Below are 27,514 nucleotides of genomic sequence, written 5' to 3'. Positions count from 1 at the left end.
GGGCTCCTTGCTCATCAGGGAGCCTGCTTCTCCCTCTGCCTGCTATTCCCCCTGCTTGTGTTCGCTCTCTCTCTCTCTCTCTCTCTCTGACAAATAAATAAATAAATAAATAAATAAATAAAATCTTTAAATAAATAAATAAATAAATAGATTGAGCAAGAATGCTAAGGTATGAGTTAGAGAGGCACACAGGATCTTATTAAAAAGGCCATGGTAAGGACTTTGATTTTATTTTAAGTGGGAACAGACGCCAGTAGGGCAGGGATTGGCAAACCATGGTCTGTAAACCATAGGTGGCCCACTGCCTGTTTTTGTAAATAAAGTTTTATTGGGACACAGCTGTACTCATCTGTTTACATACTAAATGTGGCTGCTTTTGTTGTCTAACCGCAGAGTTGAGCAGTTGTGACAGAAACTGCCAGGCTCTCAAAGCCTAAAATAGTTACTATCTGGACCTTTACAGAAAAGTTTTCTGACTACTGGTCCAAATAAGTATATAACCTAAAAATTTCATAGTTTTCAGGGAAAAAGTTTATAGTTTAAAAAAAATCTTGTTAATATAAAAGTTAAAAAAAAAACTTTGTCCCACTTAAATTCCAAATTATTTGTCAAATTTCAGTATAACTGAGCAAATGAGAAATTTATAATTCCATCAGTGTTTTATTAACATAAGAAAAATTAATATGCCATATAATTTAAAAATACATAAAAATACCACTGCACATTACTGAATGCATGGTATAATAGTCTCTAAGTTCACAGAACTTAAAAATATTAATGTGAAAATAATATAGAGCATATGATACCATAATGGTATGTACATGCCATTATAAAATTGTCCAAACCCATAGAATATACAACACCAAGAGAATTACATACGGATGTAAACTAGGGATGCTGTATGGTAATGTGTTAATGCTGGTTCATCAACTGTAACAAATGTACCACTCTGATGGAAGATGTTCTTAATGGGGGAAGCTATGCATGTATGAAGGCAGCGGGTATATGGGAAATCTCTGCACCTTCCGCTCAATTTTGCTGTGAACCTGTAACTATTCTAAAAAATAAAGCTATTAAATTTTTTTTTTAAATAGAGCTTACATTACATTAACAGCAACTCCAACTGCTGCAGTGATGAGCATTATATCTCCATTTATTTCGTATTTCATATGGATAGTTCTTTGGACAGCTTCATATAGGAGGAATCCCATAAGTATATACACCAACAGCACACTAATCATAGCTGATAAAACCTCTGGAGGGAAAAATATAAACAACAAATATATCTGTAGCATGATTATTACACTTCATACAAATTAAATATTGTACAATATTTTATTTATATCTTTCCTCTGAAGAGATGAAAACACTGTATCATTTCTGTCATGTTATTTTCCTTATTTAAAAAGTGTTTAGTAGTTTGCTCTGGATTCTCCACCAATTCATTCTCACCACTCCCCACTTTCCCCTCATCTCTTTAAGGTCAAACTGTGTATATTTAACAGACCACATACATGGTAAAGAATGAAAAACTGAAAAAAATTATTTGTAACGTACATGATCACAGACTAATTTCCCAGTAGAAAAGTACACTTACAAATCAATAACAAAGTGAAGAATGCATAACAAAAATGGATAAAGGACACAAATACTAATACAGAGAAAATTAACAGAAACAACCAATTTATCAAAATCAATCATAATACAAGAAATTCAAATAAGAATATAATTGTTTTTTATCCCTTACTAAATTGGTAAATATTAAAAAGTTTGATGATAGCCACAGTTAGCAAGGATATACTGGTGGAAGTATCAAGTGGAACTATCTTTTTGGAGAGCAGTTAGTAAAATGAAGCAAAATTTTAAATGCATGTATTCCTTGATTCTAGGAATCTGTTCAATAGAACACATGATATACATGCAAAGATATACCTACAAGGTTTTTCACTGTAACTTCACTAGTATCAAAAAATATCTGGAGAGAGCTTAAATGTCCATCAATGAGGAACTTAATGGATAAAGTATAATATATACATATAGTGGAATATCATAAAGCCATTTATGTTAAAAAAAGAAAAAAAAATCAGGCAAATTGATAATCACAAGAAAGACAAGAAAGTGTTACATCTGGGAAGTGGGACTAGGAGCTTGGGAAACTTAGTTTTCATTTTATTCTTTTTGGTAATGTTTGAAATGTTTTAAGTTTTACCACAAACACATTATTACTTTTAGGCTAAAGAAAAATAATAAGGCATGCAAGTATTCATGAATGCACTTTGACCCAGAAATTCTTCTTCTTGGAATGATATACACATTCATGTTAACTGAGCTACACATATGCAAAATGAGGTGTGTTATGAAGTTATTCATCAAGCACTGTATATAATAGCAAACAACTGAAATCAATAAAAAAGTGATTAGTAAGGGCCCGATAACACGGAATACTATGCAGCTGTTAAAAAAAGGATATAGCTTTTTATGTTCTGATAAGGAGTAATCTCCAAGATACAATGTAATGTGAAAAAAGCAAAGTGTGTATGGTATGTTACTATTTGTGAGAAGAAAAAAGAGAATACATAAATAATATCTGTACATGTAATCTTTGAAAGGACATACAAAATACTGATAAAAAAACTGGTTATGAAGAAAATGGGTGGCTGGGAGACAGGGACGACTGCACTATATATGCTCTTATATCATGTGAACTTTTACCATGTGAGTATACAGTAGAGATAATCTTGTATCTTTTCAAGATAACACAATAGGGCAATGGGAAGTACTTACATCTTTAAATAACTAACATTATAATATAAAACAACTACTGACACTCAAAATAATAAAAGCAAGAAAATACTTTTAAAGAAAACTTTTCCTTTAGAGAAACCAGACACTGATCTTGTTAAAGGTAAAACAATCTGGGAAACTGTTATCTGAGTCAAGTCACTGCTCAAAGGTTCCAGGCAGTTCAAATATATTGAACTTTGATACATTTTTATTCTGATGCATAAATTACAACAGAGGAAAGTTATCTAGCAGTTATAAGCTGTTTCCTGAACACATCTCAGTAATGTAGCTAAACTCCAATAAAATCCTGTGCATTAGCAGAACAAATGTTGGGAGAACACAACATACAAAACCATGGTTTTTGTATTCAAAACCATGGTATGAAAACAAAACAAAACAAAAAACCATGGTACGCCTATTTCTGACATACTAATCATCACACTTCAAAAGACACATGCGGCTGAAGAAGACCGAGAAAGACACTCTGAAATACACAAAGCTGTGGAGAGACTACCACATCAAGTGCAGACTCTCAGCAGCTTGAGGACAGGACCAGTTCCATTCCACATCACATTTTCTGTGACATTCAGCAGAGTGGTTGTCATGTAGCAAATATTTATGGATGGATTTGCTGAATGAGGTTAGTTAGGTTGAGCAAGGGGAGATGATAAAAGGCTATACAATTAAGGGTAAGCTAAATGTGAATAATAGGTTATTTACTAAATCCCAAAAAACAATAAGTAGATTGGTTAGAAGAGAAGAATTAAGCCAAATACAAGACAGAAAATGCATGGAATTTCTCGTCTTAAATTATAACTGCTGGTAAAGTACACAAGTATTAAAAAAAATAACTAAAATATTTTTAAACCGTAAATTTCATGTACTAGCAGTGCTTCATTTTACTCACAAAGTAAGAGAACTTTCTCTTTAAAATTGGTATTTAACAGGGTCGCCTGGGCAGCTCAGTCATTAAGCGTCTGCCTTCCGCTCGGGTCATGATCCCAGGCTCCTGGGATTGAGCCCCACATCAGGCTCCCTACTCCACGGGAAGCCTGCTTCTCCCTCTCCCACTCCCCCCTGCTTGTGTTCCCTCTCTCACTGTGTCTCTCTCTGTCAAATAAATAAATAAAATCTTAAAAAAATAAATAAATAAAATTGGTATTTAACATATACCAATTCTGGGGCAACTGGCTGGCTCAGACAGTAGAGCATGCAACTCTTGATCTGGGGGTTGTGAGTTCGAGCCCTACGCTGGGGGTAAAATTTACTTAAAAAATACCAATTCTTCTCAAACTCTTCCCCTCCACACACCCCGCCCGAAAAAGAGAACTTTATCATGTAGTCAAGGTTGAAGCTACCAATTAGGCCATAGAGTTTTTAAGATGACTTAATCAAATTGTTAATCTAAAATTATAAAGCAATACTCTTATAAAAATTCATAACTATACAAGTTAATGACAAAGTTGTGATTGCTTACGAAAATCTAAAACCAATACTTAAAAATTCTTTCAAAACCCCCTATAATTAGGTTGACAATACAGTTTTCCTGGGATAGTCCCAATTTATGTCTGCTGTCCTGGCATAATTATTAAAAATGTCCCACTTCACTCTCAAAAGTGTCCTGGTTTGGATGATAAGTGGTAAGTTACACTAGTAGGTATGCCAGATAAAATACTGGATGTCTAGTTAAATTTGCATTTCAGATAAATAATATTTTAGGATAAGTATATCCCATGCAATATTTCAGACATATTGGGAGTCCTGCAAGAGTGTGTGTGCATGCGCAGACCACACACTAAAGCTGGCAACTCCATATCCCAGTGATAATTTTCCTAAACACTTAAAATCACCTTTTTGTGAACTTTTATACAAGGCACAACCAATGAAATAAAATTTATTTTACTTCAAAATAAAGTTAAATGAAAGTCAAACTAAAGCATGAACAGAGATCCTTGGCAGGGAGGATTCCCACACTTAGAAGGCCCACTAGGCTCCTGCAGCCTACAGATGAACACTCACTCTTCCACACCAGTTTTCACCCACGTGAGTAGCATAAAAGGGATCCCAGCGTCTGCCCACAGTTAAGAATAATGGAATTCAGCTGATTCCTAGAAACTGCTAAACGACATATTAGGACGCTGCTATCAAAGATATGCCTTTTCCAGCAATTAATGAAGAATGTGTCATGTCTCATTCCCTTGGTGAAAAGCAAAGACATTCAACTTTTATTTTTTATTCTAATCACCTGTCAAAATGTCTTGTAGACAGAATACTGATAAATGCAAAAAGAAAAAAAATTTAAGATTTTTAGGGCTGAGATTTATAACGGAGAAGTATAAAACACAGATAATACTATATAGCTAAAAATCCTAGTAGTAGTAATACGATCATTTATTTTGATAAAAGCTCTTTCACTGTGAATAAATTCAACTGGTGAAATGTCATGAATAGGACGAATTAGCATTTGCAATTTTTTTCATAGTTTTTTTTTTTTTTTTTTTTTTAAAGAGGGAGGGATGGGGGGGTTCGGGGAGGGACAGAGGGAGAGAGAGAGGACCCACACCCAGTGCAGAGCCTGATGCGGGGCTCGATCTCACAGCCCTGAGATTGGTGACCTGAGCTGAAATCAAGAGTCGGACGCTTAACCAACTGAGCACCCAGGTGCCTCTTTCATAGTATATTTTAACATGATGGAATGTAGATAAACATAGGCAAGATTTTTTCCTCCCAACATTTAAGAGAGAGGGAAGGTTTCCATCAACAACCAAATTATGACTTCTCCAGTCTTCTCATTCTTGCTCTGGGTTAGTCTCCGGTCACAATAAAGTTTTTCAACACAAAGGCGTACATGACATATGGATTTTTCATTTTTGAAAGGAGACCCAGAACTTTCACAATTGAAACCCCAGATTTCCATGAACGTTACTACCCCAGGAACTTTAGGTAAACTTGACTATAAATGGAAATTTATCATAAATGAAAAACTCTTGAAAGAGATTTTTATGGAAATTCTAGAAAATCTATTATCATAGTAGTTCCAACATATTTTGCTACTTTATGCACAAATAATTAAATCATTCATTTGACTGAACTGTCACACTGGATGAGAGAACAAGATGAGTGAATATGTGTTTTTTATTATAACATCACTTAGGTCTTTTCATTCAGCTGAAATATAAACAAATGTTTATGGTCAATGATCTATTAAGGCCAAAATATACCCTGAATTTCACATACAGAGAATAAGCAGTTTTGGTTTGAATGGCTAACAAATGGTAAGAAAAAATATCAAATGGGAGAAAATACAGATGACTGTCAAGTTTTGATAGTACTATAAAATGTGAAAAATGTTTATTGCATATTTTAACACATCTATAAATTTCCAAAACTAGACGTTTTCAAGATTTATATGAAAAACACCAAGTCCTTCTCTGTCCTCCTGTTACTCTTCTTATAGTACCTTATTCTTTTGCTTCCTAGCATTTAATATAACTTATAATTATGTTGTATTTGTGTACATATTTACTGCCTATCTCTCCAACCTATACTATTACTCATTCAGTCAACAGGTAACTACTGAGCACCTATTCAGTGAATGAATAACAATTTGCTTCAATTATGTAAACCACACTCAACCCAAGCATATTTTTTATTTCATGAGTGCTGCCTAAATGTACTGGCCTATCATAACTGTTAGCTTTGCTAATGCTATGTTGCCAATAATGAGTGTATTTCCTTTAAATTCCATAACGCTAGTCTATTGCCCCAAAAAACTATAGCAAACATCTAAAGACAGGTTTCAGAGGTTTAAAAAAAGGAACAGGGAAGGAGAGTGGAGACGGTATTCTCTCCTGTACTTCCTTTTATGTTATTTCTCTTTTTTACCTTCTTCAATAAAAGATAGGAAGGAAAGACAAGGAAGATCAGTGGGCTGTGCTGGATTTGCCTAGGATTTCCAAATTTGTATTTGTATTTCAACTCAAACCACAGACAACCCTACTGCACTCAGGCTAAAGACATCACATAGCATTTTTCAGTGGCCTACTGTTGCCACTGGAATACCACGCTAAACTGCAAAGCAGTCTTTGGATCCTTTCAGTTCCTATTCTAAATAATCTGTTTCCTGCCTTCTCACCACTCCCTCTACCCCATACCCTAGGTGCCCAGCACTCTCAAACTGACTTTTAGCCCAACATGGACCACCTCACTCACGTCTTCCTTCTGCCTCAGCAAAAACTCCAATTTCTAGGAGGTACCTATTCTTTTCCACATGTTCAGGTGATATGAATTCTCCCTAAGATATGAATCATTAATCGGCATAGCCGTCATCAGGGGTGGGAGGACGTTGTTAAAATGAATCACTAACCAGGGAGAAGAGATTTTGGTTTTTTGGCTGCATGTATAGGGAAAGAGATTTTTTAGCTGAATACTTTCTGCTCCTTTAGCATCAGGGAATGAAACAGCAAACGACAGAGAATTAGCACTGTGCAGTGGGTAACAAATCACAAATCTACCGTAGTAGAACCATCATCTAGCCACATCTGCCAAGGTCTTTGCCGAGTGGAACTACACTCTGCTACAAGCCTCCTGCACTGTCGCTTTGCCATTAACCTAGGCCGATGATTTACATTGCCAAAATGTAAATCCTGCTTTTTTATTTCAAATACAAACAACTCTTACTAAGTCCTTTTACATGGTAAGATACAAGATAGAATCTCCATCTTAATCTTATCCTTGCAGCTTCTTCAGCCCAAGAACTCCAACAAAAGCCTTATAAATAAAAGTCAATTAAGCTCATAATCCAGAGAAGGATAAAAGTAGAAAGCAAGGGGATAGCACTGTTCTCTTGAGAATAGCAATTCCCCTTTGGGAGATAATGCTGTTCTTCCTAAGGATCTGTGGGATTTCTGCTACAGTGTGTTTCATTAAGTTCTAAGTTTTATTAACTTCCAGGATAAAAGGACATACCCAGAGTCAAATGAATCCAGGCATTTAAAAATATCTCCTATATGGTTCCTAGCCTGCTCCCCCTTTTCCCACAAAAGAACTGCCACTGTAGCTCACTGTAAAGTAGTAAAGAAAAGAAAAGAAAAACCTGAATGACTTTACACAATTTGTGAGTTCACATGAAGGAAAGGAATGTACCACCAGAATGGAACAGATTCCTGGGACAGCTATTTGGTCCTCCCCTCAAATCTAAAAACACCTTTCTCTCACCCTCACTAAATGATTTTTGCTAAAATAAATTTAGTTACATTGCCAAAAATGTTACCAAAGGGGTACCTGGGTGGCTCAGTCGCTTAAGTGTCCGGCTCTGGATTTTGGCTCAGGTGCAGAGATCGAGCCCCATGTGGGGCTCCACACTCAGTGGGGAATCTGCTTGAGATTCCCTCTCCTTCTGCCCCTCCCCCCTTCTTTCTCTGGAATGAATAAATAAATCTTAAAAAAAATATATTACCAAAGACCTGAGTTAAAAAGTGCAGCTCTAAAAACTGCTGCTTAATCATCAGGGTGAATCACCTTACTTTTTTTCTCCTACTACCTAACTAAGAGAGTTATGCTCAGAGAATTCTGATTAGCAGGGAGGGAAGACAGGTAATTTGGGGGTGTGGAGCATTTGAGAGATATGAGAAGTGTGGGCAGGATGATATACTGGCAGGCGGAAGAGGGAAGGAAAAGAAGATTGGAACTAGCTTTTATTGGGAATTCACTCTGGGCCAGATCTACCAGGTCAGGTACTTAGACCTTACCACCTTATGTATTCTTTACAATTCTGCAATGCAAGTGTTATCATTCATAATTTACAAGAAAAAACAAACCCTTGTACTTAGATTAAATCATCTCTAAAAGGTCATATAGCTAGTAAAATTGCAGATCTCTGATCTGAACCAAAGACAACTTATTCACAAAACTCTAAAAGTGGAAAGTACCAAAACAAATAGGACTGCTCCTGCCTGACATCAGGGGGAAACTCTCTTCTGACTAATTTCTTACTTAGTCAAAGGGACCGAGAAGTCAGGCTGTACCAGCCCGTTATGTTATGAATCAAATAACTTTTTATAGTGTAGTTTGTGAATATAATCACAGTTTCAGAATTACAGATAAATATTTTCAAGTCCCAAATATTTTAGTCCCCAAATTTCAAAAATATCCCTATTCCTAGTTTGTAAACTGGTTTAATTTACCCAAACACAAGTGATTGGAGGTTCATGAGCTATATTAAATGATCTGTTTCACAGTTTTCATGTCCTTATTTACTCAGCCTGAATAAGCAACAGTTCAGCTAATAATCTTGTGTACTGCACTTATTACTGCCAGACACACAGAGTTTAATATTATCTGTTTCCATCCCTACTTCATTCATGGTCTAGAACAAGATACAATTTCATAAAAATAGCTAATAAAAATGTGACAAATGCTATTAGGCATGTATAAACTGTTAGAAGCAAACAAAAAGGAAATAAATGTAAGGAATGGTCCTACTACTATCCATCGTCCACAGACACACACTTCCAGGTCTAGAACTGGGTATACAGTATGCTGCCTTTTGCATAAGACAGGGTGGCAGGGAATGGGATATGAACATGTATGAGAAACACATAAGGTAAGGTGGTAAAGTATTGGTGACCCAATCACTTGCTTCTCTCTGCTGTTTTTATTTGAATGAACTCTCAGGGGAGAGGAGTCAAATGCTGTATCTAGTCCGTAATTGTGAACTTTATACTTTTAAGGAAAAAGGAATATTTGACTTTCTACAGAAACGTGCAGAAATAAATAAGAACATTCAGTTCTATTTTCTCTCACCTTTTCACAGTGCTTGCGGTCTATGAAGAAATGAAGTGACTAGATAAAGTATTTCTTTGATATCTAATAGAATTTCCATGATTATAGGTTCTCATTATATGTAGGACTTTCTATGTTCTGTTATTACATGTTTCTGAGAGGAGAATTCCACTATTTTCATTAGCGTTCCAAGGGGTCTATAATCTAAAAGGTTAAGAGCCGCAGGATAAAATGAAATGCACTCTTTCAAACAGTGGTAGAAGGTAAAAAACCCCATTCCATAATGTTGTGTTTGAATGTTAGATCTTAAATTGAAGGTGTTTAAATCACAAGAAATTAAAGTTTGAAAATAATCTTGAAGTTGTTTAAAAAGCCCAAGGCAATCAGGTAACAAATGACTGTGTAATATGTTGATAACCAGTGGGTGCACTGTGCAGTGGGTAACAAATCACAGACACACCTCAGGGCATTAGCTCTCTGATACAGCAGGCAGTGGACAGGGCTGAGGGGTGGGGGTGCCAGAGAATTTCCCAACCCGATGATCTGGATAGCGACTTGGGATATAGCCTTTCAGGTAAATGGAGTTTTACATAGAAGGCCCAGTGACTAAATTTTAGAAGACCTAGATGCTGAGTTAAGATGAAGCTAAAAAGTAACCAAGAAGGGGAAGAACTGACTGATATATTAGCCAAGCTCAGTGTCTCTACAAAATAAAACTGCAAGTTGTTAATTCTGGTTCTTTAAGACAGGTTGTGCTAAAGCTACCTAAATGTCAGCTTCTGGATTCTAAGCAAATGACATCTGGACATATGGCATTTCACATACTAGTTCAAATAATTGTTTTATACATATTTTTAAAATAAGTAAAAAAATCTAAAAACACAGTAACACAGAGAGAGTTGTATGGATAACCATGTATGATTTTAACCTCTCAAATATTTGTTCAAAATAGGAAAATAAAAATATGTGTACACTGTTAAAGAAAAAAACTTAATGACACTTGTCAACACATGGTAAAGAAGACTTTATTCAAGGGGGGAAGCTCCCAAGAAAGGTAGAGGACCACTGCAATAGAACTCTGCGTTGGGCAGAGGGGCGGAGGGGCGGGGAGAGATTGGGTTCAGCTGTGAATACTGTATGGGCAAGTGGGAATTTAGAGCCAAGGAGCAGTGTGGGAGTCAGTGAATGGAAAATTACTAAGAGGAAACATCAGGGGTGAGGGAGATTCTGGCAAAACTGACTTAAGAGAATTTTTGCTAGAGACAGGCCAGTGCGATGAGACATCACCTAGGGGATAACCCATCAGATACTGAGAGTGGTGGGGTTCTGTTAAACTGGCTTAGCAGGGTTCTTGCTAAAACAGAATTTTATAAGGAAGTACACAGATGGGCTTGGGAGAAGGCTCAGGAGACTGACTAAAATTTGGTCAAGCAAAGAATCTTTATCAGCATTTACAGAATTATGATGATACAATGGCAGCAACGAAGGTCAACCACACAGTATATGTGAAACATATTATAGTATTACTTAAGATCTGGGCTAAGCAGCTTTGGCTGGAATACCTGAAGTGTGAGAAAGAAGCTAAACTCATGCCTAGCCTAAACTCATGTGATTTTGCCTGGCTGAATAAACTGACAGTAAACTTTTTTCTGATAACATCTTCAGGAAATAGGGAACAACATTTAAAGATTAATGATTACCATATAATTTTATATGTGTAAACTGTTTATCGCTGACTAGGCTGAATGTATCCTGGACTCTATGTATCTGAATAAACTTGTTCATCTATTTTCATTTGCTTTATTCAAATAGGTTATCAACAGAAAGACTTCAGTCACTCAGAGGTTAGTTATAGTTCATTGTGGTTTTACTATGAAATTTTATAAATCAAAAGAAATTACCAATTACCTACCTAAGCGATGGAATCCAAAGGTGAATCTTTTGGTTGGTGATTTTGAAGATAGCCACAAAGCAAGCAGGGTCAGTATGATAGCGCTTAGGTCAGTTAACATATGAAGCGCATCTGTCATGATTGCTAGGCTGTTTGCAATGTATCCACCTTGGAGTAAGGATGAGAGGGAAGAAGGAATAAGTTAATTAAAATAATAAACATAAGCAAACCAAAAATATGTAACATCCTACAAAACATCAACTTTGAACTAAATCTTTATCCTATTACAATTAAATCAAGATATCCTGAAATTTTATGCAAAACATTAAATATGTGTGTATTTTTGTGGTGAAAATGTCCATTTCTATGAACAGATTCTCTGAGGAGTCAATGACCTTAAAAAAATTAAGAACTGGGGCGCCTGGGTGGCTCAGTTGGTTAAGCGTCTGCCTTCGGCTCAGGTCATGATCTCAGGGTCCTGGGATCCAGCCCTGCTGTCGGGCTCCCTGCTGCTTCCCCTGCTTGAGCTCATGCTCTCTCTCTCTCTCTCTCTCAAATAAATAAATAAAATCTTAAAAAAAAAAATTAAGAACTACTAAACTGGGCTCTAACACATAAGAAATTTTGTGTTTTAGTACTGCAGCTTTTACTCAACCTACTAATCCTACTATTAGTGAAATTAATAACCACAGTATCTAAATATTACAAGAAAGCTGAAGATAGATACTCACTTGTTTGAGAGGGTTTGACCACAAAATTAAACTGAAGAAATTTTTTTTTTTTTTAAAGATTTTATTTATTTATTTGAGAGAGAATGAGAGAGAGCACATGAGAGGGGGGAGGGTCAGAGGGAGAAGCAGACTCCCTGCCGAGCAGGGAGCCCGATGCGGGACTCGATCCAGGGACTCCAGGATCATGACCTGAGCCGAAGGCAGTCGCCTAACCAACTGAGCCACCCAGGCGCCCGAAATTTTTTTTTTTTAAAGATTTTATTTATTTATTTGAGACAGAGAGAATGAGAGACAGAGAGCATGAGAGGGAGGAGGGTCAGAGGGAGAAGCAGACTCCCTGCTGAGCAGGGAGCCCGATGCGGGACTCGATCCCGGGACTCCAGGATCATGACCTGAGCCAAAGGCAGTCGCTTAACCAACTGAGCCACCTAGGCGCCCTAAACTGAAGAAATTTTTTAAATGTACATTAGTTCAAAATGAAGGATAAAGATAACTGATTCCCTTGGGTATAGATAGCAGTGTCTCAGAGAGATCAAAGGTGGTATTTAGAATAAAATTTTTCCAGGCATTACATGTATATATGATATATAAAATTAATTTTGTATACGTGTATGTGTGTGTGTATATATATGTATGTTGTTCTATTACGGTTAACCAATTGTCTTAGCACCATTCATTGAATAAGCTTTTTATAATATACAATATTCAAACCTTTATGTGTATCAGAATCACCTGGAAGATTTGTTAAACTACAGATTGCTTGCTCCACTCCCAGAATTTCTAATTCCAGAGGGCTGGATGAGGCCTGAGAATTTCCATTTTTAACATGTTCCCAAGGTGATATTGATGCTTCTGGTCTTGGTATCTTTGAGAATCACTGTTACAATGAACTTCATGTTCAGGGTATTATGACATATAAGTGTGCGAAGCCGTTGTTCCCCTCTTTCTGGGATGAGTGTGCAGAGCCAAGAGCAGCAGGTCACTGAGCTGGTGATCTTGTAATCACATCCATTTACTCCAGTGTTCTCTATACAAATGCCACTTTTAATATTCCCTTGACATTAAAGAGCTGGAAATCACTGAGAAAAATACAAGTTGGTGGCTAAGAGGGTTTGGGACTCTCTGAGACTCCCTCAGCAAGTTACTTAATACTTTTGAGCCTCAGTTTCCTTATCTATAAAATAAGGGTAATACCTTAAAGCTGTACTGTCCAGTAAGTCTTGGAGATGATGGAAATGTTCTATCTGTGCTGTCCAGTAGAGTAGCTACTAGTCACATGTAGCTTTTGAGCATTTGAAATATGGATAATACAACTGAGGGATTTATTTTATTTAATTTTAGTTAACTAAAACTTAAAGAGCCATGTGTTGATAATCATCAGCAAAAAAATAGCAGAGTAAGGACCTCTGAAAATCATCTCCTCTATGAAAGTAATGAGAACATGGCAAAAATGGTCCAAATCAGCTTTTTTTTTTAGAACTCTGGAAATTAACCAAAGGCTGATACAGATAGTATTCATTCAAGGAAAACAACTGAATCTTTATAAGAACATCGAAAATTCTGTAGCCTTGGACCCATCTCCCTCTCTCCCGCTCTATGGTAGCCCTGAAAACCAACAGGCAACAATTGTGGTGAAAACCAGCCTGGCAGCCACTGCAAGGGATAAAATAGGGTCAGAGATACTTACAAGCCCCATTCCCAAAGAACTATCATTATTTGATTGCCTGGTAGTTCCCTGGGGAAAAGCACACTAGCAAGGCTGTTTTGACTTGACTTAGGATCTGTCTTAGGCAAACCCTGAAGAATGTTTGTCAAAAAACAATCCAAGGGAATTGTTTAATACTGCAGCTGCCTGAAGCAATAGATAACAATGTGCTCCCTGTATTCTGAAATTTCACAATCATATACCTTGGTATGGGTTTATTTTCACCCAATTTGCTGGGGTTTTGTTTACTCTTTTTATCTGGAAAGGTATACACTTCAGTTCTGGGGAAATTTCTTAAACTATATTGTTGACAATTTCTTTTCTTCTGTTTTCTCTATTCCCCAAATTCCTATTATTTGGAGTTTGGATTGATACACTAATTTTCTTATGTTTTTTCTCCTATTATCTATTTCTATCTTTTTGCTCTACTCTGAGAGATTACCTTAGTTCATCTTATAACTTTTTTATGGAGTTCAAAATTTTTTTGTTTTTATTATTCAAAAGCTCTTTACCTTGAATTTCTTTTTTAAAGCAGTCTATTCTTGTAGGTACATATCTCTTATTTCTGTGGATACTATGTAATTATTGTATCTGTTTAACTAGTTTCCTTATTTTAGTCTTCCTCTTGACCCACACTTCTAGGGGTACCAGGTGCAACCAATTCTGGGCCTACTTAGGATTCTGAAGAGCAGTAGTTCTCAGTATGGTCCCCAGTATCAGGATCCCCTGTGAACTTGTAAGAAATGCAAATTCTCAGGCCCTATCCCAGACCTACTTAATTAGAAGCTCTCACCCAGCAATTTGTGTTTTAATAAATTCTCTAGGTGTTTCTGATGAATTAGTGTAAACTGGGTTGATTCTTGGCTTTCCCCAACTGCTACTTAGGAGGTGGCTTTCTTGGGTCTATTAAGTCAGTTATTTCTTTTGGGTGCCTGGGTGGCTCAGTCGTTAAGCGTCTGCCTTCGGCTCAGGTCATGATCCCAGGGTCCTGGGATCAAGCCCCACATCGGGCTCCCTGCTCCGCAGGAAGCCTGCTTCTCCCTCTCCCATTCCCCCTGCTTGTGTTCCCTCTCTCGCGCGCACTCTCTCTCTGTCAAATAAATAAATAAAATCTTTAAAAAAAAAAAAAAAAAAGTCAGTTATTTCTTTTATCTATCTCCTTTCTAGTTTCCCAAAGTTATGTTGTTATTATCTTGTCTCCAGTTTTCCCCATCTATGTGGACACACACAGACCCACATGTGGATGGATATATGGCTATATACATATATATACATTTAAAAATCCCTTTATTTCATAAGTCAAACAGAGAAAGACATGTATCATATGATCTCACTGATATGAGGAATTCTTAATCGCAGGAAACAAACTGAGTGTTGTTGGAGTGGGGGGTAGGGTGGGAGGGATGGGGTGACTGGGTGATAGATACTGGGGAGGGTATGTGCTCTGGTAAGCGCTGTGAATTGTGCAAGACTGTTGAATCTCAGATCTGTACTTCTGAAACAAATAATGCAATATATGTTAAGAAAAAAAAAAAAGAAGAAGAGGAAGATAGCGGGAGGGGAAGAGTGAAGCAGGGGAAATCGGAGGGGTGGACAAACCATGAGAGACGATGGACTCTGAAAAACAAACTGAGGGTTCTAGAGGGGAGGGGGGTGGGAGGATGGGTTAGCCTGGTGGTGGGTATTGAGGAGGGCACATTCTGCATGGAGCACTGGGTGTTATGCACAAACAATGAATCATGGAACACTTCATCTAGAACTAATGATGTAATGTATGGGGATAAAAAAATAAATTAAAAAAAAATCCCTTTATTTCAGTTTGAGAGGCTTCAGGAGAAAGTACATTTAGATACATGAATTCATTTGCCATCTTTGAGTACTTTTGGGAAGTCTGTTTACATTCATTCTTCAAGCTTTTTCACTCCCAATAAAAATGCAGTTGTTAATCAATGACTATTACTAAATCCAAAGGATAGTTTAGTTCTCATCTCATTAGACCTCTCAGCAGCTTTAACTTATTTATTTCCACTTGGAAATACTCTATTTTCTTAGATTCTGAAATACCTGTTTGTCTTTTGCCTGACGTCTAAAGTTGGAGTTCCTCAAAACAGACTCTGTAGGTGGTTTTTTCCATTCTGATAGCACTACACACTCTATCTCTTGACTTGACCTCTCTTCTGAACTATAGACTCATATCTAACAGCTCACTAGACATCTTTACTGGCTATTTTACATACATGTGATAATGAACACTGTCTAAAACAACCCTTGAGCCCAGGCCTAAATCCTGCTCTGTATTTTCTCCCTGCCTAATAAAAGACATACAATTCCATACACTCAGTTGCTTAGGTGAGAAACTTCAGAATCAACCCCCACATCTAAACCATTAGTCAATTTTGTTAATGTTACCTCTAGAATATTTCTCAATCTCCATCCACACCAGTCCAAGCCATAATTGTTTCTTTTCTGGACCTCTGCAATAGTTTACTTCCATTCTTGCACCCTCCAATCTATCTCCACATAAGGGCCAAAATAATCTTTTAAAAACATAAATCCCATCATATTACTCTCCACTTAAAAGCCTTGACTGGCTTTTCATTGTACTTAGAATTAAAAACTACACTCATAATATGGTCTATCAGAACCGGCCTGATTGGTCCTCTGGCCTCTTTCTCTCTTGCTTATTATATTCCAGTGAAACTTGCCTTCTTTTTAGGTCCTTTTAAAGAATTGAAGGTTTTTAGGACTTTTGTACATGCTATTCTCTTCACTTGGAAAACTCCTCCACTCCTTTTGCTTGAATAACACTTTTTTTTTTTGGTTTAACTGTACCTGGCTCATACATAAACTATGTCCCACGGGGTTACTATGTCTTATAGTACCTTGTTCTTTTGCTTCATAACACTTAAGGCCATATGGATTTTAAATTTATTTATTTGTTTAACATCTGTGCCCTCCATTAGACTAAGTGCTTCAGATAGTAGGTTTTATTTACTTATTTTTTTTTTAAAGAGTTTATTTATTTGAGAGAGAGAATGAGACAGAGAGAGAGAGCATGAGAGCGGGGAGGGTCAGAGGGAGAAGCAGACTCCTCGCCGAGCAGGGAGCCCAATGCAGGACTCGATCCTGGCACCCCAGGATCATGACCTGAGCCGAAGGCAGTCGCTTAACCAACTGAGCCACCCAGGCGCCCCAGATAGTAGGTTTTGTAAAAGTACTCAAAAAATACTTGCTGAATGATCTAAAGTCTCAAAGCAAGTTAGTGGCAAAGCCAAGATTCAAAATCAAGTCTTCTCTTTCAGATCTTTAAATTACCTCATTTTTTAAATTACTCCATACTTTCTACATAAGATGCCTTATTTCTAAGTGCTTTTGATACACTTTAATAAATGCTCTACTATATACAATTTAATTCTATGTAATATTCTGAATATTTTTTTAAAAGATTTTATTTATTTATTCATAAGAGACAGAGAGAGAGAGAGGCAGAGGGAGAAGCAGGCTCCCCGCTGAGCAGGGAGCCCGATGAGGGACTTGATCCCAGGACCCTGGGATCATGACCTGAGCCGAAGGCAGACGCTTAACGACTGAGCCACCCAGGCGCCCCTGAATATTTGTTAATGCTTATCCTAAGTATTAGTATTTTTGTATTATTTAACATAAGATTTTTATCTTTGAAAATAAAGTCAGTATTTTAAGTAAAATACTTATTGTGGTTTTCACAAAACAACATTTACCAAATAAGAGATTTCAAAAATGGTATGTCAGGACAATTTTATCTTAATAATTTTTACTTAGGTAAAATAAACTCTAATTTTAAGGGGGAAAATTGTGATTAATATGATTTTAACTTCAAATACAAAATATTAACTTCAAGAATTACTAAGTCTGGAGCGCCTGCGTAGCTCAATTAGAGCTGCAAAGCGAAGCACAGGGCTTCCTGCTCAGTGGGGAGTCTTGCTTTTCTTCCTCTCCCTCTGCTCCCCGCCTGGTGTGTGTGCATGAGCACGCACTCTCTCAAATAAATAAATAAATCTTAAAAAAAAAAAAAGAATCACTAAGTCTTACTGACTTGATATTCTAGCTGTGTGAATTTGGGCAAGTCATTGAATCTTAGTGTGTAGAGGCCATGCCTTCTTACCTGGCCACAACTTCACTTTTACTTCCTTTACAGCTTAAGCATTTATAATTCTCTATCACAATAAAAATTAATTCAGCAGAAGTTTATTGAATGTCTATTCTGTACCAGTCATTGTTGTAGATGCTGGGAATGCAGCTTATATTTCAGTGGAAGAAGACAGATATTAAACAAGTGAATATACAAACAAGATAATCTCAAGATGCTGAGGGCTTTTAAAGTTGGGGAGAGAACAGGAGAGATGAGATATCTACTTTAGTCAGTCAGAAAAGGTCTCTCAGAGTTATCTTTTGGGGTAAGATACGAATGTCAAGAAACCAGCCAAGAGAAGATTGGGGAAAAGGCACTCCAGGTTAAGCAGTGTTTTTCAACTGCAGGCCCTGATCTGTGGAACACGAAATCAATTAAGTGGGCTGGGGCCATAATTGAAAAAACAAAATACTAGAACGCATCACAAGAAATGAGACTTTTGTTTCAGTTATACATATATTCACACATATATGTGTGTATGTGCACTTAACATACATATGTATGCATGCATGCCTACCCAGGTCACAATGTTAAGTGTAGTTTTTTCTATAGTGAGGTCAAGAAAGTTTGAAAGCCACTGAGGTAGAGGAACCAGCCAGTTTGAAGGCGTTATGGACAGGAAAGAGCTTTGTGCGTCATAGGGAGAAAAGGCCAGCATGGCTGAAGTGTGCACTGGGGAGGAGAGGTATAAAATGAGGTAGGAAATGTATATAATTTTCCTATATATAACCTCTAGCCAGCATCTTAATCTGGACTGCCACCTGTTCTCATAATGGTTAATCATTAAGAAACAATATGGCAGGGCGCCTGGGTGGCTCAGTCGGTTAAGCGACTGCCTTCGGCTCAGGTCATGATCCTGGAGTCCCGGGATCGAGTCCCGCATCGGGCTCCCTGCTCGGCAGGGAGTCTGCTTCTCCCTCTGACCCTCCTCCCTCTCATGCTCTCTCTATCTCATTCTCTCTGTCTCAAATAAATAAATAAAATCTTTAAAAAAAAAAAAACAACAATATGGCAGATTTATCTCCCTGCTTTAATGTCACTTTGTAAATTGTCACTAAGAGAAGTTAGCAGTTACACTAATGTGACTGTGAAATTAATCTCTAAGAATATATTTTTTAGTGAGAATGTATTACTTGAATTATCAAAAAGTGGTAAAACAGGACGCCTGGGTGGCTCAGTCCGTTAAACGTCTGCCTTCCGTTCGGGTCATGATCTCAGGGTCCTGGGATGAGTCCTGCATCGGGCTCCTTGCTCAGTGGGGAGCCTGCTTCTCTCTCTGTCTCTGCCCCTCCCCCTGCTTGTGTGCTCTCTCTGGCAAATAAATAAATAAATCTTAAAAAAAAATACTAAAAAATACTATAAAAAAACCAAGTTCATAAACCCCGGGGGGGCCCTCTGGTTCCTTTCAGATCCTTAGTATAATGAAAAACTTTAAAGGTCGTATTTAATTTTGCAAATCTCTTGGATATAAATACAAAAGGAAATACTAACAAAGAAGAGACCGCTTAAGTCAAATGTAGAGAAAAAAGTAAGGAGCCTGGGACTGTAGATGTGCCTCTTCCACTAACCAGCCAAGTGTCCTCACAACTTGTTTCACTCTCTGGGCCCTCAGGTTCCTTATGTGTGAAAAAGAAGAGCAGGTGTTCAGTAAGTCATTTCATACTGTAAAATTTCATGATTCTACGTTTAGATCACTTACTATTTTAAATGATGCAAAAACTAACCTGGTGTTTTATCAGAATTTTTTAAAGAGGAAGTTACATGATATACGATGAAGCTAATGTACTTAACTTTACAGTAGGTGTCACAGTGTCTGGAGAACGAGAAGAAAAAGGCAAAGTTATCTCTGAAAGTTTATGTCCTACTTGGGTTGATCTGCACTTTGGAACCGTGTGGACTTTTCCTATCACGAGATCAGTATCTTGATAAATAACAAACTTCCTGAAAAGAAAGTTTAAACCTCAAATCATGTGTAACTAAAGCCTGACAACAACCCTCGGGACAAGGTAAATGGAAAGTGAGTTGGCGACACAACTCACCTACAAGTTCTCCAATCATGAAAAGCAAGTAAAGAACGGCCGCAATGGTCAATCTGGTTTTCACCTTTCTCTGCTTCAGTAACTCTCGCTGTCTGCTGCAGTTGTCACAGGGGTCCACCTTCAAACTCAGCTGGCTGTTGGTCAAAGCTAAGTCCTGGTCCAGTAAGGAATCGTCGTCGGCCTGCAGGGCCGGGTGCGCCCCGTTAAGAGGCCTTTCTGGGATTTCAGAACCATCATCGGCCACCACAACTCGAAGTTTGTTAAACCGAGAAAGCCCCTCGTCCCCCACCTCGTCCGCGAAGTCAAAGGCGCTGGTGTCATTCAAAAACAGCGGCGCATCATCCTTCCTTAGCAGAGATTTGAGGCGCTTCCACGCGCCGGATCCGGCCATGGCAGAGGCTGAGCCGCCGCGGCACCGAAAGGCTCGGTGCAGGCGGCCGGCCGGCGGCTGCGCCGGCTCCTACTTCACCGGAGCGCCAGTTCCCGATGGCACCGCCGCGCGTCCCTCCCCATCCTGTGCAAAACGAAACACGTTAACACGTTATAAATCAAAGGCGCCCCGACACTGCCCACAAGTTCCGAAGCCCCGGCGGCGGGGGCGCCAGGCCGGCCCGGAGGCGCCCGGGCTCCGCGAGGGGGCGGCGAGTCTACCTGGGGCGCTGCCGCGGGGCCGCCGCTCATCTCCCCGCCCCCGGCCGGCTCGGCGGGGCCGACTCGCACAGCTCGGGCCGGGGCCGCGCGCGGAGCGGGGCCGTCCTCGCGCCTGCCGCGCCCGCAGCTCCAGGCCGGCTCCCCGGTCTGACAGGTTCGGGGCCCGGCGCCGGGGGCCGCCGCCTCTCCCCGCCCTGCGCGAGGCCGCGCGCGTGCGCCGGAGCGGCCGCAGGCCAGGCGCGCGAAGGAGGGGTCGGCACGAGCACACGCAGGCCCGCCGCGCAGGGCTGCGGCGCCCGGGAGGGGCGGGGCAGGGCGCGCGCCGCATCCCCCGCCCGTCGCCCCAGTGCCGGCTGCGGAGCCCCGCGCGCCTGTCTCTGCCCGAGGGGCACTCACAGGGATGCCGGCGTGTCCGGCGCAGCCCTGCCGCCTCCCCAGGCGGAGAGGCATGAGCGGATGGAGCCGGGGCCTGCGGACCAAGTGGGTAGATTCGAACGGTCCCGCCCGCCCCGCGCGTTGCTGCGCGAGCTCGCTCCACCCAACGAGGGCCTCAGGAATCTTGGGTCAGGATCTTGGTTGCAGATCCGCGGCAGAAAACCATTTTAGCGCCTTCTTGCTGAGTGAGAAACCCAGCAGCTTGCTGTCCTTGAGTTGATGCTTCTCTGGCAAGTTGGCGAAATTTGATGCACCGTCAGGTCAACTTCGAGAGGGCAAGGCTGCTGATGGTCGTCAGCAGTTCTAAGTCCTGCTTTGTATTTACTGTTGTCCTGTGTGTGTTCGCTGTAGCCTCCATTTATAACATGGACTAAACCCAAGCACAAAATCTAGTAGGGGTTTCCGTTTTGGCCTTTGGGTCTGTTACCCAAATTTAAAACAATTAAGTTCTGAATAGTAGTTTCTGATTTAGATCTAAGTTGTAATGGTAAAATGGAATGGCAATAAGCCTCCCCATTCCCCTTCTCCCTTGAAGTCTTGAGATTCCCTTGGATGGGTTTTAGGGGCTTCTGGAGGCCTTAAACTCATGTGCAAAATACTGTGGCTTATATGTATTTTCTTGAGTTAAGTCCCTTAGCTTTTATCATATTCTCAAAAGGGTTTAAGACTCAAATTTTAAGATTTAAAACAGCAACACTGTCAGGGGAGCTAACACTTGGGAGTTGAATTGTAGTAAAACTCCTAGTTATCCTGTGTTAATGGATGTTGTATTTTGACGATAGTCTACATGGGTTACCAAATTTCAAGTCACAAGATATACAAGAGAAAGTCACATGGAGCGTCATTTTCCTCCAAAGATTCAGATGGCACTTGAGAATTTTGCATGCCTCAGGTGCCAGAGCACCAACTGATTTTGGATTCCCCAGCAATCCCTCACTTTTGAATGTGCACCATATTCCTACAGAGCTGCCGCCATGGCAGTCAGGTTAGGAAACCTGGATCAGAGATCCCATGGTTCCCAAGACTGAGGAGGACAGACTTGCCTAGAGTATTCAATAACCAGAGCACTCAGGTCATTATCAGCTGAAGGGAGAGTGCTTACTGAGCCTTGCTCTCCTAACCCCAAATATCTTAATCCATTCAACTCAGGAGTAAATTATTTGTTGTTTTTCATTTCAGTTTGTTATATTGCCTGAAATTCTGCTAATGAGAAATACAAATGAACAAAGCAAATATGTCAGGAATGTGATTGCTCTTTCTTTGGTATAAATTCTTCAAATAAGATTCCATTCAAGGAAAGGGGATAGATGTTTTCAAGAAAAGTTGAGGCAGAACATGGATTATTTTGGGTACTTACGGTACGCTTTGTTGGGAAGGGCTGCAGTTCTGCATCCCAATTTATTTTTACTATTTTATATCGCTGGGTATCTGGACAGAGTGATAGGAGGATAACAAAAAACTATATAGTGATTTTAATGTATGTCCACAAATTCTGATACTCATCACAAGCAGAGGTAGAGCTTAATCTCCCTCCCATTGAATGTGAGCTTCTCTTAGTGAATACCATATGGCCTACAATGAATACAATATGACAATAGTGACAGTGTATGACTTAAAAGACTAGGTCATAAAAGGCACTGCAGCTGCCTGCTTGTTCTCTCTTGGATCACTTGTTGTGCTGCGGAAGCCAGAGTTACCATGTCACGAGGAACTCAAGCAGCCCCGAAGAAAAGCCCAGGTGATGAGAAATGGACACCTCCTGCCAACAGCCATGTGAATTAGCCATATTGGAAGCAGATGCCCCAGCCCCAGGTAAATCTTCAGATGATTGTAGCCCAGGAGATGTTGACTGAAATCCCAGGAGAGATCCTGAACAGAACCACCCAACTAAGCTGCTCCCAGATGACGCACAGAGACTGTGAGATAATAATGTTTATTGTTTTAATATGGTAAGTTTGGGGATAATTTGTTACAAAGCAATAGATAACTAATACACTCAATCTCAACTTGCCTCTGTACCAGGAAATAGTTTTTATTTTATCACATGGGCCCTTGTTCCTAGGCCTGTCCTTGGGCTAGTGGCATGATTTCTATCGTTGAACTTTAAAATGGTCCGAATAGGGGCACTGAGGTGGCTCAGTCATTACGTGTCTGCCTTCGGCTCAGGCCCTGATCCCAGGACCCTGGGATTGAGCCCCACATAGGGCTCCTGCCTGGCAGGAAGCCTGCTTCTCCCTCTCCCACTCCCCCTGCTTGTGTTACCTCTCTCGCTGTTTCCCTGTCAAATAAATAAATAAAATCTTTAAAAAATAAATAAATAAAATGGGCCGAATAGACTTCTGTGAATAGTCTTGGCATGTAACCACCATTTGCAACCGTATTTCTATGTATTCAGAATTTATAACAATAGACAAATGAACTTTTGAAACATAATCCATTTATAATCTGGTACTGCCTGCAATTCAGCTAGCTATTGCTCAGCATGCCATTCTTTTATAAGACTTCATACTTCTCCAGTATGAAGAACTTTTCTGCATAGGCAAATAGATAAAGTTGCTAACCATTTATCCCATCTCTTAACCAGGTAACTCATAATACACAAATTGTTTAATAGTAGATGTCTGACATTTACAAGACACGTATCTCTGGTGGTCAACTAGAATTGCCCCACAATATCCTACGTCAAAACCTGTCTTCTGGCACAGACATTTCTGGGAACAAATGACAATGCTGAAAATAATACCACAGCTAACATTTACTTGAGGCTTTTTTATGTGCCTAGCACCTCCGCAGGGGACCTGATTTATATCAGCTCACTTAATCCTTATAGCATCACTGAGGAAGTTAATTATTCAAAGCATGGGTCTTGAAGTCTGTGTGTGTGTGTGTGTCCTGGTTTCACCATTTAGTTCTATAATCTCTGGCAAACCATTTGACCAATTTGGGCTTCAATTTTCTTACCTATAAAAGGGGCTTGGGCGCCTGGGTGGCTCAGATGGTTAAGCGTCTGCCTTCGGCTCAGGTCATGATCCCAGGGTCCTGGGATCGAGTCCCACATCGGGCTCCCTGCTCCTTGGGAGCCTGCTTCTCCCTCTGCCTCTCTCTCTCTCTCTCTCTCTCTCTCTGTCTCTCATGAATAAATAAATAAAATCTTTAAAAAAAAAAAATAAAAGGGGCTTGATGAGAGTACCCACTTCCCAGGGCTATGGTAAGGATTCAATGAGATCATGTATGTAAAGCATGTAAAACTTAGCATATATAGCTCCTAGCACATAGTAAGTACTCCATCAATGCCAACTATTAATATTTTTTAAGTAGAGGGACACCTGGGTGGCTCAGTTGGGTTATGTCTGCCTTCAGCTCAGGTCATGATCCCAGGGAGCCTGCTTCTCCCTCTCCTCCCCACTCATGCTCTCAGCCATTAGCCTACATTATCCTCTCAGTCTGTTTCCACACACAAATGGAATGATCTACAGAAAAGTAGATTCCTTGAGTGTGCTAGAAGAAATTCCTATTCCATACGCCAAAGATTTGCCAGTACCTCATGAGACTTCAGCATCATGCTGTGAAATCCTTCTTGGAAAGGGGAAAAAGTGTTAAAGTTTTTAAAAATGGAAATGGGGGGGCACCTGGGTGGCTCAGTTGGTTAAGCATCTGCCTTCGGCTCAGGTCATGATCCCAGGGTCCCAGGATCAAGCTCTGCCTTGGGCTCCCCGTTCAGCGGGGAACCTGCTTTTCTCTCTGCCCCTCCTTCCTGCTCTGCTCTCTCTCACTATCTCTCTCTCTCTCAAATAAATAAAATCTTTAAAAATTTTTTTTAAAAATGGAAATATGGGAAAAGGTGCCACTTAATTGACAGGCTCAAATGTTGCATATTCCCCATCCTGAGAATTCCTTTCGTCATTGAAATAGGTGATTGTAGGATTCCCAAAGAATGTTTTTGGAATGTGACCCCCTTATCTTTTTCAGGAAGGGATGAAAGCTGTCAGATACATATGGACAAGGGTTGGTGATGTGATACACAACTAAAGAGTGTAATAATTTCTTCTTTTTATGGATTGCTCTGGTAACATAGAGGCTGGAAATTCAGTTTCACCTCTCTTCCAGGGGAGAAGAAGGACACAGGGTAGTTAAGAGAATTGCCCAAGGACAGGCAAGTTTCCTTCTTGGACAGGGAGGAGATGAAGGAGAGGGTCTCTGGGCCAAGTCCATGTATCCTGCCAGGCAAACCAACCTGTGAGCCAAAACCTACACTAAACAAGTTCATTGTTTTCACACCTTTGTTTTTATCTTCCCTTAGTTTTTAAAGTAAATGTACCGATGAATTTCTCTAACCATGTCTGGCTAAAATTAGAGGGAATAGGAGCTGGGAAGGGTTTAAAGTATAAGCACACCAGCCCTGCAGTCTGGAGGTGGCAGCTGGGCTCGGGGAGCTTGAAGGTGAGGGTGGAAGGGCGACTTTGGACATGCTTTGGGAATCCTTCATCACAGACAAGAGAAGCTCGTTCGGCTTCTAACTTTGCCATCCTTTCGCTATGACCCCTAGCAGCATACTGTTGCTGAACTCATTTTCTGTCTGTAAAGTGGAAAATAGTGTTTGTCCTACCTATTTCGTAGGAACACTGTAAGAATCCAATGAGATTTTGCATGTGAATACCTACTTTACAGCTTTACTAAAGACCACGCTGTCTGAACCAAAATGCAAAACATGGGTACAGACAAATGCTGATTGTTAAAAATCCTCCACTTGTATCTGTCCCTTCCCAGGAGAGTTGAACTCCAGTCCTTGGTTTGTTAAGGGCATATTCTGACTTCATTAGATCTCTAGATCACAACCACACACACTACTGTTACTATTACTTCATTTGTATCCTAAGTTGTTTTTGTGTCCAGGGCACCTAACATTGTACTCAGAGCAGAAGCGCTGTAAATTAAATTCACACGGATTTATATGCAAAAAATATTTTAATCAGAGAGTTCATTCATAACATTAAATTCCCCTCAAACAAATGTTTGTATTTCTTGAAGCTGGTGTGTGGTTTCCAAGAAATCCTTAGTGGTGAGATTAATCTGTCTCATACTGATTGGAGATGATTAATACACTAATACTCAGTTGACATTCAGACAAGACTTATTTCCAAGAACACTCTAATGTTTATGATTAAAGCAAGACAGAGAAGCAACTGCAGAAAAAGTGACTCTTCTGTGGCCTCTAACAAGTGGTGACTTCAAACAATGAAGGCCATTGTATAAGAACTCCCTCCTGGGGTTATTGTGAGGATTAATTAGATTAAAATCTGCAAAGTGTTTTGAGTTTTTCCCAGAATTCCTTTATAAATAGAGATGGCATTAATTCTTTTTTTAAGTATCATTATATGGGTCCTCCCAGAATCAAATGTAGCAAATTCACCTGCTATTTAACTCCCTGTATTCCCTGAAGCAAAAAAACCCACGACTAAGGCAACCTAAATGATTCTCTCTAATGGTTTTAAACTATGGCAGCACACGAGAGCGAGCAGAATTTAGTACCCTAATCACAAAGATCTTGGTGTATGATTTACATGACACAATAATGCCTCCTAATCACTATGCCACATGGTAATGAGATATAAATTACTGTAATTATTACAGCTGTTTTATACTGACCCACAAAGTTGACCCTCCTTTTTGTGATTTACATTTTACTAACTCACATTCTGCTCACTTACAAATAGGGTTTAAGGCAGCCCTCGAGGCGTTCCTCACCTCCAAACACTGGAAATGATGAGGGTTTTTCCTGATAGTAGGTACTGTCTAATCTTCCTTGTATGTACAGAAACACATAGACACAGATGAAAGACAGGAGTCTTACCGACCAACTCTCCAGCAGCCAATGATGTAGTGTTGGAATGTAAGTTAAGGTCTGGAGCCGACGGCCAAGAAAGAATTCTTTGTTTTTCCAAGAAAAAATTCTTGAGACGTCTTTGGTGCAAAAGAAGTGATTTTATTAAAGCACAGGGACAGGACCCGCGGCAGAAAGTGCTGCGACTACTGCCTGGCGCCCTGGGATTGTGATTATATACTTTGGGATTGGGGGAAGTAAAAGTAAGGGAGGTGTCCAAAAGGACTTTCATATGCTAAAGAAGACTCGCAGGATACCTGAGGCCTGGCTATTGTCAAACTAAGGTTGTTTTCCCCTCTAGCAAGGCATTAACAGGAAGACAATTGGGAGCTTCCTGGAGGAACTTTGTACTCCCGCCTGCCTCAACTATTTGTCAATGGGCTGCAGGTTATAAGGACATTTAATTTTATCTACATTTCCTTCTGCCTTTGTTTCCCACATCACTG

The 27,514-nt window shown here is 39.6% G+C and overlaps 1 protein-coding gene across 2 annotated transcripts in view; it reads right to left on the bottom strand.

Moving 5' to 3' along the window:
* The window catches only part of SLC30A4 (solute carrier family 30 member 4), a 31,289-nt gene extending 10,332 nt beyond the window's left edge, over window positions 1-20,957 (bottom strand). The window contains exons 1-4 of one of the 2 annotated variants that reach the window (XM_045900147.3): window positions 20,753-20,957; window positions 20,102-20,615; window positions 11,480-11,626; window positions 1,102-1,255 (exon numbers count right to left, since the gene is read on the bottom strand). In XM_045900147.3, the coding sequence (XP_045756103.1) occupies window positions 1,102-1,255; window positions 11,480-11,626; window positions 20,102-20,492 (692 nt within the window). In that variant the 5' untranslated portion in view covers window positions 20,493-20,615; window positions 20,753-20,957. Of the gene's footprint in view, window positions 1-1,101; window positions 1,256-11,479; window positions 11,627-20,101 lie in introns of both variants that reach the window. The other variant, XM_045900148.3, reaches the window with a different exon arrangement.
* Between the last annotated feature and the right edge of the window lie 6,557 nt (window positions 20,958-27,514).

This window comes from Mirounga angustirostris, unplaced genomic scaffold, assembly GCF_029215605.1.
Source record: "Mirounga angustirostris isolate CCGP_5_RB_7025 unplaced genomic scaffold, mMirAng1.0.hap1 SCAF_9, whole genome shotgun sequence".
NCBI classification, from domain to species: domain Eukaryota; kingdom Metazoa; phylum Chordata; class Mammalia; order Carnivora; family Phocidae; genus Mirounga; species Mirounga angustirostris.
The sequence above is the reverse complement of the archived record's forward strand: the minus strand, read 5'-3'. Positions and strand labels throughout refer to the sequence as shown.